The sequence below is a fragment of the Olea europaea genome, unplaced genomic scaffold (assembly GCF_002742605.1).
Source record: "Olea europaea var. sylvestris unplaced genomic scaffold, O_europaea_v1 scaffold920, whole genome shotgun sequence".
NCBI classification, from domain to species: domain Eukaryota; kingdom Viridiplantae; phylum Streptophyta; class Magnoliopsida; order Lamiales; family Oleaceae; genus Olea; species Olea europaea.
This window is the reverse complement of record NW_019267682.1, coordinates 170,355-185,502: the sequence shown is the minus strand read 5'-3', so window position 1 is coordinate 185,502 and position 15,148 is coordinate 170,355. Positions and strand designations below refer to the sequence as shown.

At 34.5% G+C, this 15,148-nt stretch overlaps 2 protein-coding genes across 2 annotated transcripts; one reads left to right on the top strand and one right to left on the bottom strand.

Annotated features, from left to right (window-relative positions):
- The first annotated feature begins 307 nt into the window (after positions 1-307).
- LOC111392312 (lipase-like) lies at positions 308-5,712 on the top strand. Its single transcript, XM_023017625.1, has 7 exons — positions 308-359; positions 497-575; positions 3,092-3,164; positions 3,270-3,431; positions 3,860-4,054; positions 4,564-4,652; positions 5,298-5,712. Exons 1-7 carry the CDS (start codon positions 308-310, stop codon positions 5,509-5,511), a joined length of 864 nt encoding a protein of 287 aa, XP_022873393.1. The 3' UTR covers positions 5,512-5,712.
- A 681-nt stretch (positions 5,713-6,393) lies between these two features.
- LOC111392309 (glutamic acid-rich protein-like) lies at positions 6,394-7,922 on the bottom strand. The gene is made up of 2 exons (XM_023017622.1): positions 6,939-7,922; positions 6,394-6,706 (listed from the first exon to the last, which is right to left on the bottom strand). Exons 1-2 carry the CDS (start codon positions 7,735-7,737, stop codon positions 6,612-6,614), a joined length of 894 nt encoding a protein of 297 aa, XP_022873390.1. The 5' UTR covers positions 7,738-7,922; the 3' UTR covers positions 6,394-6,611.
- Between the last annotated feature and the right edge of the window lie 7,226 nt (positions 7,923-15,148).

Below are 15,148 nucleotides of genomic sequence, written 5' to 3'. Positions count from 1 at the left end.
TTCGATTTCTTGCAATGGAAAAGCGAATAAGTATGGAGTTGTTTTGTGTATAAATTCATCAGTCAACTGCATCATTTTTTGTCCTGTTCCATTGTTTTAATTATATATAAAAACATGTGGCGTGCTAAAATTTCATGTTTCTTAGAATTATTGACGGTTAGTACTTGGTAGAAATTGTGGTATTGCTGATTCGTGTGTGAATCTTATGAAATTGTTTTGGCATATACAATGCACTTAAAGACCAAGATTAGCTTTTTTGTTTGGTAGGCTGCACCTTGAAATTGAGTTACCAATATTTGAAATAGGAATGTATGAGTTCACATCCTGGAATAAATTTGACATCTTCATTGTAGGACCTGGTTGTGTATTTAACTCTGTTTTTTTTTTTTTTTTCCTCCCCCCCCCCCCCTCTCTCTTCCCAACCCTCCAACAAGGAAAGACTTATTTCTATCTTGTCATGTTTTAAACAGGTATTAGTATTTTATTAACTGTTAAGATCTGGTGCAGGCATTTGTTGGGGTTGCCAAGGATCTTAATGCTATTGTGATTGCATTCAGAGGGACTCAGGGAAACAGGTATGGCCTATGTTGGTGCTTCATGATCTTATCTTCTCTATGATTACATGTTTTACCTCAAATTTGATGCTTGAATAGAAGTTTGTGAGTGCTATCTTTTTGAATGAATGAGTGAAAAGGAATTTTACTTCTCTGGTTGAGTTCCTGTTTTAATATGCATCATCTTCTTTAACATCCAAACCAGAGAATGATCTTCTGTATACTATATGACATAGAAAGCTGGTAAACGAAATTCACAAATGGTAGTTTATGAAAATTGAGAAGAATTTGAGAGAGAGAGACGATAAATTAGAGAGAGAAGTAGTTTGTATTCAATAATCAAACTGTGTTTAAAACAAAGAGTCAACCCTCTTTTTATAGGGGTTTAAACAATTCTAAGTTATATAGGAAATTAATAAAAAAATCTAAACTTATCACGAAAATAATCATAATCTAACACAAACTAGTATTATAGAAGTCCTAATTAGTTTAATCCCATTTTCCGCCTTGAATACACTTTTAGCCTCTATATGGTGTGGATTAAAATCTTAATAAAAATCTAAGTGAAAGTCAACAATTAACTTTACTCACACATTTTATGGGATCCATAACTTTTTAGTCATACATTTCATCATATTTTTATCAAAATTTACGAAAATTTTGATTTTATTTTAAATCAAGCACCGGCTTAGTGTTACATCATGTCTCCCTAGCTGAAAACACTCAACTCTGGTGAGCTATAGTGTAGATAAGCATCCAATTGCTTGTTATCTTGTTGACGAAACCCGCCTTTATTAATCTAAGTAGCATCACTAGGCGGACAATCTTTCCAGCATATAAGAAACTTGCGAAAACGATTATTTGGAAGTAACAAATTGATCCTCAAGCACCTCATTACTAATATCTTAAAAGGGAAACATGGTTGCTGGAGCCTGAGAAGGTTAGGCAAGGAGCTTGACTTGTAGAAATAGGAGACGGTAAGATTGGACGTTCAAGTGTTTGATAATGATATTAATCTACTGTATTGAAAATTGGACTAATATTTAAGTGTGTTGGCAAATCAAATAAATATCCATGAGTTCCAAGCCTTTTAACAATGGAAAAGAGGCAATGTTATCTAGCATAAAGTTTTTTGGAAGCATGTTTGAGAAAACGTTCTAGAGCTAAGTTTGTATTTATCATTACTTAAAAGAAATTTTAGGTTTAATATCATCATGCAACTCACAAATATGGTCTGCAACAGTTTGAGCAAACGTGACAAGACAAAAATCAATAGACAAAAAGACAAGCGAGTGGTTGTTGCAATGAAAACCTTACACTATCTCGAATGGGCTACGACTGATAAACCTATTGACATGATTATTTTACACAAACTAAGCAATAGGTAACACAAGATCCCAATTTTCTAGCTTATCCCTGACTAAGTAACTAAGTAGGTTTCCTATGCTTTGGTTAACCACCTCAGTTTGATCGTCGATGTATGGGCCGAAAGTGGAAGAAAGTTTAAGCGTAGTTCCAAACAATTTTTTCAGGATCTTTCAAAGTTAAGTAATGAATTTGACATCACGATCAAACACAATAGTAAAGAAGCCTATATATGCAAACAATTTCTTTGAAAAACAACTTAGTAACATGTGACGCATCAGTAGACTGGGAATATGGAATGAAATGTGCCATCTTCGAGATTATATCCAGGAAAACTAAAATAAAATCATGACATCAAGCGTTCTTGGACAAACCTAGAACAAAATCTAAGCATAGGTCATGCCAGGGAGTATCAGGAATGGTAGAAGAGTGTACGTCTCAGTGTTATGATGTTGTTCCTTTAGTAGTCTCTTACATATTTTAAACAAGAAGATCCCTGGTCGAGGGCTTTAGCCTTTGATTGCGTTCCCGGTTCTTCGCTAGAGTCCTTTATCCTGTGCTTGGGTGAATATGAATGTCTTTCTCTTAGCTTACTATGATTTCCGGGTAGGAAGAAAGTAATTGCTAGCTCTTTGAATGAATACGGTCTTGGGCCGTAGGAAGAGCGGAGCTAAACTCTTGTGACTAGCTGAAAATAATCATTGATAAGGCCTTGCACACCCACCTTACCTTCCCCGTCACTTTGGCTTAGTCTTCTTCGTTTTGAACTGACAAGTGCGACATTGAGAAATAATGCGAGCATGTCCCTCTTGAAGGAGGGCCAATAAAAATGGTCCTCCACTAAGGTGACAGATTTATCTCGATCAAAATGACCAGCTAGACCGTGCATGTAATTCCCATACAAGGAAGTGAGGCACCAGGAATACACAACTTGGTTCCTTTGAAAAGATAACCGTCTTTAAGCAAGAAACCAACATGTTGCATCTTATTTTGCATCTATGTGCAATATTACCAAATCCTGTTTTGATCATTCTGCCATATGCGTTTTAAGATTGAATAACAAGATGTTTTAGTTCATGGTGATCATGGTGTACTTGTGACTAGTTTGCTTATACCTTATGTTATGCTTAATTTTTATTTATTTATTATTATTATTTTATTATTTTTTACAGTATCCAGAATTGGGTGGAAGATTTGTACTGGAAGCAGCTTGATATAGACTACCCTGGAATCGATAATGCGAGGGTTCGAACAGCCAAGTTTTGTGATTGGGTGTCTCTTTCGTAAATATATATAGTGAGTGTTTATATGGATGGGTATGCATACATTCACGTGGCCTTGTTTTTTTAGGTGCATCATGGATTTTATTCTGCTTACTACAACACGACATTACGGCCTGGAGTATTAAATGCAGTTAAAAAGGCAACCAACTTGTATGGAAATATTAATATTATTTCGACTGGGCATTCAATGGGTGGGGCGATGGCTGGTTTTTGTGGATTCGATCTCAGTGTACCTATCCAGCACTCACCTTTCTTAATATTTTCTGTTGTTTCTTACATTTCCTGAATATGCTGCCCTTTCTTAATTGACATATAATTTGCTGTGCCAAAACCATGGTTTTGGCTAATTTTGTTTATAGATGGAAAAGCAAAAAAGAAAAAAAAGAAAAAAGGAACAGTTGATGATTGATTCTTTCAATATCCCTTTCCATCGGCACCCTTTCAATTATCAAGCTAAATCTCAAAAGCTTTGGTAATTTTATCAATTATTCCATCACCAAATTTCTAATTTGTATTCAAACTTGTGAATTTCTTGGATGTCTGTGGAATTTGAATTTTGAGATTCAGTCTCAGGTTTTTGTGTAATTGTTGCTGTATTTCTTATTGTCTTGGATTTTCCGGAGTCTGCTACTGAAAAACTTCTTGTCATATTCTCAGCTTGCGCTTGCAGAGCAGAATGTTCAGGTCATGACGTTTGGGCAACCTAGGATCGGCAATGCTGTTTTTGCATCCTACTATAGCCAAGTGGTGCCAAAAACCATTCGTGTCACCCATGGACATGATATAGTGCCTCATTTGCCCCCTTACTACTATTATTTCCCTCAAAAGACATACCACCACTTCCCAAGAGAGGTAATAGTTCTTCGTAATTCAAATTCACAGATAACACTAGTTTAGTTTTTAGTGGCACGTTTCCTGTCCTTAAATGATGCACATATTTAACGAGTTAGAGTTTTTAAGTTTTTCAGATTTATTTATATATATATTTTTTCCAGTATGCTGAAACATGGTGTGAATTACCATTTATTATTCTTTAGTTTTATAGTTTCTTCAGATAAATGTTGATAAGAAAAATCTTCCATTATTACTCTTCCCACTCCAGTTTAGTGTTGCGCTTTAGTTTATCCTATTTATTTATTATAATGTACAATCTACGCCAAGTTATGGTGATTTTCATATGAATTTGATGCGTCTATTTGAATAATTTTATTCCTCTTGACTGCTAAGATTACTCAAATTAATGACCACATCACGACATTCTTATGAAATATATTTCAGGGTTCTTATAATCTGACCTAACTTTTTCTTCCAATTTATGCTGGCTGGTTTTTTTCTTGACTTATAAGATCTTCATCCTTCAGGTCTGGCTCTACACTGCAGGGCTTGGAAGTTTAGTTTATCCAGTTGAGAAGGTCTGCGATAATTCTGGGGAAGACCCAACATGTAGCAGGCAAGTAGTTATTACCTCCGACTACAATGAGAAATTTCAGAAAGTAATGGAAAATTATTCAGAAAACTATTATTTTATTTACATTTGAGGTTTCAGATTTCACACACACGCTCTTCTTTACTTTGGTGCTTCTTCCCTTGGTCGCTACACACCCACATTACTTCACTACGAGCATATTGAGTCAGCCTCCATCCAACCCCCACCGACTGGGTTTTGGGCTGGGCCTCCCTGAGACATTGTGCTAGGTGGGCTATGCCTACTGATTTGTAAAAATTTAATAGGAAATGAATGGTAGAAACAAATAAAATTTTAATGTTATTGTTTGAATGACTGTAAGATGACGTATACATCAATAGTTCGTGTAGATCCTGCATTGTTTTTATTAGAAGTATTTGGTTTTCATTTTATTTTCTATGAGGTGTCTGACACGACCTGTTCCAGCGCCAGGGCAAGAGCCTGGGTCAGGTCTTTTATGTGGTAGTGGGCAGAATAACGCATTTTGAAGTCTATACCACTGTATTGGAAATTCTGTAAAAGAAAGAATTGTTTACTTCAGAATTGCTTTAGCTCATGGTTGGTTGTAATTCAAAGTTTAGCGGCTGTATTTGCAATAGCTGCCACTGACCTTGTCTTAACCTTTCCCAGGTCCGTAGCTGGGAACAGTATTTCAGATCACTTGACGTACTATGGTGTTGAAATGGGATGTGAGATATCAGGCTCATGCAGAATCGTGATGGATCCCCGTATCTCTGCATTTGTCCAAAAAGATCTTGATGGAAATCTCGTCTTGTCCAGAGTTCCCTCCGCTCCCATTGTGAAATTAAATACAGAACTGGCTGATCAGGGTAGCTCGTTTTAGATATTTACTAAGGTTAGTCATGTCAAATTTCTTGAGAAATCGAGAAAAGAGGTAAGTGCGCATAGCACGTCGATTGTTTCCCTCTATAGATGCCATCTGAAGGGCATATAGCCCATGGGAAGGTTTATTTTGTAGATAACTGTTGTACTCAACATTCATACTTGATGTGAATAAATTATTAATTTCTGTTCTGGTCCATTATTTTTTTTGTAGTTGATTTAATACTTCACTTTTGTGTTCCAAGCGTCTTTTATCTAACTTGAAACATAGTGGAATTTGAGATTATTTTGTTGACTTTGGCATATAGAATATTCATTTCATGGAAATAGGATTTGATATCTTAATAGGACATTTGCAAATTTAGGATATCTCAATTTTTACTGAATTATAGCAGTCATAAACTTATAACAGAGAAGTTCTGTTTTCAATAAATGTTATGTTCGATTAGAGCTAAAAAGTTGGTATAAGTTTATTTTTCTATCAAATCAAAACCAAACATTAATTTCAACCACACATTTATAATTGATATCCACCTACTATTAGTACATTCCATGGGATCGATATTAATCCTCCTGAAAAGTTCTTATAAGCTTACCCGAATTTAGGCAAAGTTAGGATTGAATAAATGAATCATGTTTCATCACTATGTTTATATTTTTCGTAGTCTGTAAAAAGAAGGGTTGTATTAAACTTTGACACATTATGATATGGGTATGTCTTATTTTTCGTAGTTTGTAAAAAGAAGGGTTACGTTAAACTTTGACACATTATGACATGGGAGGAAGATACACCCGTCTTTCAAACATAGTGATGAAGCATGATTCATTTATTCAATCCTGACTTCTAACTCATCACGATGGATTATTCTTACTTGCTTTGGTATATCGTTAAATCATCATCTTATCTATAAATTTAAACTTTTAAAAATATTTATATTAACAAAGTAAATTGGAAATTATACTATAATGAATACAGTGTTATATAAGAATACAGAATTATTTTCTGTTGCGGCAATCAAGAAGCCTTTATCATATTCTGGTGTAATTGGCTTCAGATTCCCCTACACTCTGAAATCAACTCTCAAGCAGCCCAAGTCTTTTCTATTCCTTTTTGGTGGCAGAATCTTCTGTTTCAGCAATTGGCAGCACCACTTCTTCTTTCGCCTCTGTTGCATTTTCCACCTTAATAGCCTCCTCTACAAAAACAAATTACAGCATTGATGAATCCTTTTTAAGATAAAATTTTAAATAATGATTTTTTTTTTCGTCTCTAACATGAAACTAAACAAGAATATTATGAATCTGTCTTCAAGGTGTGTTATATACAAGACATAAACGTGACTACTTAAACTTTTAGACGAGTAGATTCAATAGAATGATAAAAACTTTTGCTATGTAATAAACGTAAAGTGGAGATTATGAACAAACCAGTTTTCGACGACTCCTTGGCCTCTTCGATAATTTCTTTTCCCTCTACATTATCATTCAAATCCGTTTTCCTTTCTGATGCATTTTCTTCTGGGATAATGGATTCATTTTCTTTCTTGAGCTTTTCTACATCTGGTTCTTGAACAGCAACAATCTCTTGATGAGCACTGATGTCATCAGATTTTTCCTCCTTATTTTCCTCCACAACCACAACAGGTGCTTTGAATTTTTCTTCCTTGTCTTTCACATTTTCCTTACCCTCAGGTTTTCCATTTCCATTATCAGATTCTTTGGCATTTCCTCCCTCTTTTTCCTCCTCCACTTTAGAATTTTCCATTATTTTCACATTTTCCTCCACCTTTGATTTTCCATTTCCACTATCAGTTTCTTTGGCATTTCCTCCCTCTTTTTCCTCCTCCACTTTCGAATTTTCCATTATTTTCACGTTTTCCTTCACCTTCGATTTTCCATTTCCATTATCAGTTTCTTTGGCATCTCCTCCCTCTTTTTCCTCCTCCACTTTTTTATTTTCCTTTCCCTCTTCAGATTTTTCTATTTCTTTCACATTTTCCACCACCTTTGATTCTCCATTTCCATTATTAGTTTCTTTTGCATTTTCCTTTCCCTCTTCCAAACTTCCCCTTTCCTCCACATTTCCATCCACCCCAGGTTCCTTGAATAACTTTTCCTTCTCTTCAACAAAGCTTTCTGCAATTCCCTTAGAATTGGATTTCTGGCTTCTACTTTTGCTAATGGTGTTTTCTGTTGCAACAGCATGCTTTGATTCCCCACAACCCATTTCTCTACCTGTTGAGGGGAGAGGAAAATTTTCTTAAAGAGAGAGAGAGAGAGAGAGGAAAATGAAAACGTTCTATTTTCAGCCTACAATTACCTTGGCTTTGGTTTAATTTATAGTTAGAAGAAGAACCGTTTTTTCCGTTAGTATTTGAAGGTTGAAATGAATCTTGATGGAATCGAAGAGGTTTTTATTCATAGGAACGAGTTGTTGAAAATTTGAGACTTGACAATATAACGAATGAGATTTCAACATTTTCTTTCTTTTAAATTCATTGTATTTGGTCATGTTTGATGCATACAAGGTAGAACTATACCTCTTCTTTCTCTTTGAAATTTTTTAGGAACTAAAATTTCTGATGAGTTGGAGGTGTACATGTACAAGTTTGGCATGCACGATGTATAATAATTAATAAATTTAAAGTTCAATGCACGTGAAAAAAATAAAAAATAAAAAATCGTGTCCCTCTTTTCTCACTTAAATTCTTGAATAATTAAATTATTTTTCGACCTTGTAAAAATGTAGCAATCCAAGAGTTTTCGACAGTACAAAAGATGATTAAAAAAATAATTAAAATCTTATATTCTTGTATTGTATTTATACCAAACACCTATTATTGTCATGTTCGATAACATAGTAAATTAAATTATGCCCTATTTGGAATATCTTAAAATTTTGATAAAAATTTAAAGAAAATCAAAAATTAATTTTAACTACAAATTTTATTAGCTCACAACTTTTCAACTATACATTACATCATTTTTTATTAAAATTCACAAAAAAAATTATTTTTAGCTACATTAAATAGAGACTATATGTGTGTTGTTGCTTGTTTGGAAAAGGTTAAAACATTGTAATCGAAGTCAATAATTAATTTTAACCACACATATTATTAAACCCACAATTTTTTATTAAAAATTACTAAAATTGTTATTAAACAACCCCTTGTAGTGTAAGTTTAATCAGGTTGACGGCAAATACAAGAGGTTGGAGCATATACCTTAATCCTATCTACTTGGCTTGACAGAAAATAATTGTCTCATTCATGTAAATTTCAAATTTGATGATATTATTGCCCGGCTTTTGGGCACGTAGTGGTGGACTTTAGCGTTGTAATAATAATGTAGGGATAATAACAAAGTTTTTGGTGTCTGTCATTTTTTTTTAGGCGAAAACCAAAAAGCAGGGGAAACACAAAATACAAAAATGAGCCAAAAAGAAAAAAAAAGAAAATAATTAAACATGGATCAATAAACCATTGAAAACTACAACAAAAGAAGACTTTATTAATTGCAAAAATCACACAATTTTTATTTATTTTTTGTTCACCCTCTCAATTTCTCTTCGATTGTTCATAGTTCTTGCACAGTCCCAAACTTAATTATAGCTATTAAAAGGACCTTTAACTATTTACTTTTACTTAAATAGTCCAAATAATCGCCAGTTGACTTAAATTCTTCGAATCCATGACCACTTCTTAGCACCCAACATTGCACGAATTTAATGGTAGGTGCCATCATGTCCCAAAAAATTTTAGTAGATATGAATTGAATTTAAAGAATTTATGAAACCTCATTCTACGTTTTGAAATCATCATACTTCGTTGTTCAAACACCAATTACTGGTTTTACCACTCCATAACATTATGCGCATTTATTATCCTCAATCGCCTTTTGTGGGGCCACATTCCCTTGTTTGAGCCCCATTTTCTTAAAGAATAATGCTATTTGCAGTGAAAACTACCGGCAGTCGTCCTATGTGGCGTATACTTGGCAGTTTTTCATTTGATATATAATTCAAAAAATAACTACTATATCTATGTATCAAATACCAAATTGTCAAGTGTATGCCACATAGGGCGACTACTGACAGTTTTCAGTACGAATAGCATTATTCTTTCTTAAAATTCATTTTTTCAAAACTCATTTCAACTATAGATTCTCCCAGTAAAATGAATCTACGTATAAACTCAAAAATTTTCTATTATTTTTTAACCACACATTCTTTAAAAAAATAAAAAATAAAAAAATCACTATTCCAAAATTTATTATCTAGAAAAAAGGGGCACAACTAAGGGCATAATAAACACACATAGAATCCAAAATCCAGGAGACGCTTGACAACTAAGGGCATAATAAACACACATAGAATCCAAAATCCAGGAGACGCTTGGATAACAATAATCAGTAAGAAAATGAAAATCGTTGTCAATCTTGACATTATAATCAACAACATTCGTATTATTCAAATCTTCTTTAGAATCTTTATTCGTCTTCGCTTCAAGATGCTTGTCAGTCCCTCGCGATTTTCTTTTAATGTGGCCCTTCTTTAGGCAGTAATAACATATGTCTCTCCTAAATTAAAGTTTGAAAACGATCATCCCTTTGACCATAATTCCTTCCTCACAAGTAACTTCTGCCACGATTGTTATCATAAGTTGCCAAAAGAACTTAGTTACCATTCAGAATACCAATTGACCTTTTCATGTTGTCAAAGTTATTAGTATTTTGTTTATTAATCAGTTTATGTATTCTATTTTATTTTCCCTATTGTTAAGGGATGTGCTGTTATGATCTTTTCATAGTCATTGACCACGTGTTTAGGTTTGTTAAATGTGAGCTGCATTTCTTTGATTTAAGTTATTTTGTAAGGCTATTTATAAGCCACTTTGTTCATTCAATGAAATAAGATCGTTTTTCCTATTTCTTGTTTTCTGCACAGAGCTCTTTTGACATCTGGTATCAGAGCCATGTTAACTAGGGTTGAACGAAACCTGAGAAGCAGCAGTCTTCTAAGTTAGCAAGGAAATGGCAACTGAAAGTAGTTTTGTCCAACTAGCAATTCCAAAGCTCGATGAACACTACGATCACTGGTGTATGCTCTTTGTAGGAACCAGGATACGCAAACAACACATAACATTCACACAGCTAAAGACCAAAAGTGCAGATCTGAAGAAAATAAAACGCAACAGATTTTTCGGCCGAAGCCCCGAGGTTTAGCGATCAACAAGACCGCCTAAACCCCGTTGAGCATCCATGGAGGAATAAGCTCGAATCCACTAAATCAACCAGCCAAAACCAACAAAGTATCGATTACAACGGAACACACAGTTCCACAATTTTCGCACAGCACAACACAACAGCTTCTCTACACAACAAGAACTCACGCAGAGTTCACAGAGTTAAGTTTTCTCTACAAAGATCACTCAAGATCAATAACCCAAAGAATCACAAGAAAAATACAGAGAGAAAACTCAAAACGAGAAGAAGCTGCGCGAATATGAAAGAAGGGTTCTCAAACCCTAGAGTCTTTTGACTCAATTAAAAAAGGGGGGCAGCTCAATCATCTCAATCCAACGACTCACCATTCTCCACGTGTTGACGATCCATAAGAGTTGTTATCTTAAAACTGAAAAACGTGTTTTAGTTAAAATCAAATTGGTTCTAGATTCTTCCATCAAATGGGCTGTCAATCGGGTCATGAGCTGGGTCTTTACTTGGGCCATTTTAAGTAGCTGGGCTGGACTCCACAAAAGCAGCAACATACTTCACATTCTCCACCTTTGCTGTTTTGTGCTGTCTCTAAATGTGGATTCAAAAACTTATACCTCCATTTCATTTGCTCTTTATTACCTGTAAAAACAAAATAAAGAAAAATTAGTCTTCTTCAAGATTAATCAATCTTAAAGAATCAACAAATTTATTTATAGGGATTACCTTAGTTCCGGCATCTGCTGGATTTACCTTTGTTGGAATTTTTACCAATCTAATATCACCCCTATCTATGATATCTCTAATGAAATGGAACTTAACATCTATATGCTTAGATCTATCATGAAAAATAGGATTTTTACTTAGAAAAATGGCACTTTGGTTGTCTGAACATAGCTCCACCTGATTTTCTATAAGACCTAATTCACTAAGTAAACCCTTCAGCCATAATCCCTCTTTCACTGCTTCAGTTGCAGCAATGTATTCAGCCTCGGTTGAGGACAATGCAACAAGTTTTTGAAGCTGGGATTTCTAGCTAATGCATGTATCATTTATTACATAGAAATATGCAGTTGTGGACTTCCTATTGTCCGGATTTTCAGCAAAATCTGAATCTACATATCCCTTAAGTCTAAGTCCATTTTTATTTGCTTTGAACATTAAACCTAAGTTACTGGTTCCTTTCAGGTATTTTATCAGATTTTTCATGCATTGCCAGTGTATTTCACCTGGGTTACTCATAAATCTACTTAGCACACTCACGGCATAAGCAATATCAGGTCTAGAGCAAACCATAACATACATAACAGATCCAACGGCATTAGAATAAGGCACATTTATCATTCTTTTATGCTCTTCTTCAGTTTTAGGCGATTGATCAACAGATAGTTTCATACCAGCAGATAAAGGCAAACTAACAGGCTTAGATTCATGAAGGGAGAATCTTTTTACAACCTTATCAACATAAGATTTTTGTGTTAGAAACAACTTTCCATTTTTTCTATCTCTTTTTATTTTCATGCTCAAAATCTTTCTAGCTGGTCCTAAATCTTTCATTTCAAATTCAGATTTCAGATTTTCTTTAATTGAATTAAGTGCAGCAGAATTGTGACCAGCAAGGAGCATATCATCAACATATAAAATCAGATAGAAAAAATCAGATTTTCCTTCTTTCTTGTAATAGAAACAGGGATCGTATTCTGATTTCCTAAAGTTCAAACCTTGTATAAAAGAGTCAAATCTTTTATACCACTGCCTAGGAGCCTGTTTTAGGCTATACAATGATTTCTTTAAGAGACACACTAAGTTTCCCTTTCCTACCACTTCAAACCCTCTTGGTTGAGTCATATGTATGGTTTCATCCAAAGAACCATACAAGAAGGCAGTTTTCACATCAAGTTGTTCTAACTCCAAGTCAAATTGTGTCACTATAGCAAATAGGACTCTAATGGATGTATATTTAACAACCGGTGAAAAAATTTCATTGTAGTCTATCCCTTCCCTTTGATTAAAGCCTTTAGCTACAAGCCTTGCCTTAAACCTCTTATCACTTACCTTAGTCTCACCCTCTTTAATTTTGTAAACCCATTTACAATCAATCAACTTACAATCTTTGGGTTTTTCAACTAAAATCCAGGTTTTATTCTTGAGGAGTGAGTTCATTTCATCTTCCATCGCGGTAATCCATTTGAGGGATTCCTTGGAAGATATAGCCTCTTCATAAGAGGCAGGTTCTAACTCGAACAGATCAGTTTTAGACTGATCAGATGCAAAATCAGCATGTTGATACCTGGAAGGAGGTCTTATTTCCCTCCTCTCTCTATCCCTAGCAAGCTGGTAGCCCTGCAGATCATGTGCAGGTTCCAGATGCTGTTCATTTTCCATAATTTCAACATCAGAGTCATTTTGGGGTACTATCTGATGTGGCTCCACCTCAAACTGAGCCTCATCATCAGTATTGTGGTTATCAAAATTAATTTCTGTGATAATAAAATCATCCTTTCCTAACTTCTCACCAGATTTGTCACTAAGACATGGAAAATCATCTTCATTAAAGATAACTGATCTGCTTATTATCACCTTATAACCCCTCACATCTCTTAACCACAATCTATAGCCTTTAACCCCTTCTCCATATCCTAAGAACACACCCTTCAACGATCTAGGGTCCAGTTTCGACTCAGTATGATGTGCATAAGCTGCACATCCAAAGGTTCTTAGGTGAGAATAATCTGGTATTGAACCAGACCAAATTTGTTCAGGAATTTTGTTATTCAAAGAGTTGGAAGGACATCTATTAATAAGATAACAGGCTGTTTTTACAGCTTCACCCCAGAAGACTTTTGGAAGACCAGAACTGATTAACATGCATCTGGTCCTCTCAAGAATTGTCCTGTTAAGCCTCTCGGCAACCCCATTTTGTTGTGGAGTATAGCTCACAGTTTTATGTCTCATTATCCCTTGTTTACTACAGTATTGATCAAATTCCTTATTGCAAAATTCAAGCCCATTGTCAGTTCTCAAAATTTTTATCTTCTTACCAGTCTGATTTTCAATCAATACATTCCATTCTTTGAAAATTGCAAAAGTATCAGACTTAGATTTTAATAAGAAAATCCATGTTTTTCTTGAATAGTCATCAGTGGTAAGGAGATAATATCTGTAGCCAGATACTGTAGAAACAGGTGCTGGTCCCCATAAATCAGAATGTATATATTCAAGGATATCTTGGGATTTGTGCAGCCCTGCCTTAAAAGGCAGTCTGACTTGTTTTTCCATAATACAGTGTTCACAGAAAGTCAGTTTTTGAACATTGTCCTTCCCAAATACCCCTTGGATTGATAGAGTTTTTAAACCTTTTTCACTTAAATGGCCAAGTCTTTTATGCCATAATTCTGATTTATCGGGATGGGTGACAAAATTCACAGAATTTTTAGGTGAAACAATTTCAGCACCTATTACATAAATTCCATTGAGTTTAGGTGAACTAACAATAAGTTCTTGATTTCTTGTTATATTTGTAAAACCATTTTTAATACCAATATGATATTTTTCATCATCAAGAACTCCTAGGGATATGAGATTCCTCCTAAGTGATGGAACATATCTTGTATGTTTTAGTAACATATGTTTCCCATTTTTAATTTCAGCAGCACATTTCCAATTCCCTTCACTTGGCATGACTCATCATTTCCAAGTTTAACAGATCCACCATCCAGACTACAAAAGTCTGAAATACAGCCAATATTTGGTGTCATATGAGAGGAACAACCTAAATCAAGGACCCAGTCCTGATCAGTATTTTCAGTTAAAGACACATAGGCAACTCCAATATTGGCCCCATCTTCTTTATGCTTAGCAGTAACTGCTAAAGAAGCATTTTCAATGTTAAAACCATTCTTCTGATCATTTGCCTTTTCAAAACAATCTTTAATAAAATGACCAGGTTTTCCACAATAGAAACATTTCTTGTTATTGTTATTGTTGCTGTTCAGTTTTCCTTTAATTGGTTTCTTGCCTTTTCCTTTGGTGTTATTCCATTGCCTTTTATTGAAATTTTTGTTCTTGTTAAAATTTGAAAAACTGAGATTACTTACACCTTTGGCATGTGATTTTTGATTGGATGACACACCCTCAACATGGAACACATCTTTGTGTTCAGATTTTAATTCAAGTTCTCTGTTCAAAAGAGAACTATGAATTATTTCAACAGTCAAATCACTCCTACCATACTCTAGGGCATTTCTAATGTCTTTATATTTATCTCCTAGAGTATTGAGCAGACCCACTATCTTCTGTTCATCAGATATTTTCTCTTCGCAGTTAGCTAAGTCTTGTGTAATCCTATTGAATCTATCCATATTATCTCCTGTGTCAAGATTAGGATCAAACTTAAAGCTAAAGAACTGTCTCCAAAGAAAGCA

Coding starts and splice junctions, on each gene's coding strand:
- LOC111392312 (XM_023017625.1), top strand. CDS start 308: ATGTATGAGTTCACATCCTGGAATAAATTTGACATCTTCATTGTAGGA. Junction 3,432..3,859: donor TTTGTGGATTCGATCTCAGT/GTACCTATCCAG, acceptor TCATATTCTCAG/CTTGCGCTTGCAGAGCAGAA. Junction 4,653..5,297: donor GAAGACCCAACATGTAGCAG/GCAAGTAGTTAT, acceptor AACCTTTCCCAG/GTCCGTAGCTGGGAACAGTA.
- LOC111392309 (XM_023017622.1), bottom strand. CDS start 7,737: ATGGGTTGTGGGGAATCAAAGCATGCTGTTGCAACAGAAAACACCATT. Junction 6,707..6,938: donor CAAGGAGTCGTCGAAAACTG/GTTTGTTCATAA, acceptor TTGTTTTTGTAG/AGGAGGCTATTAAGGTGGAA.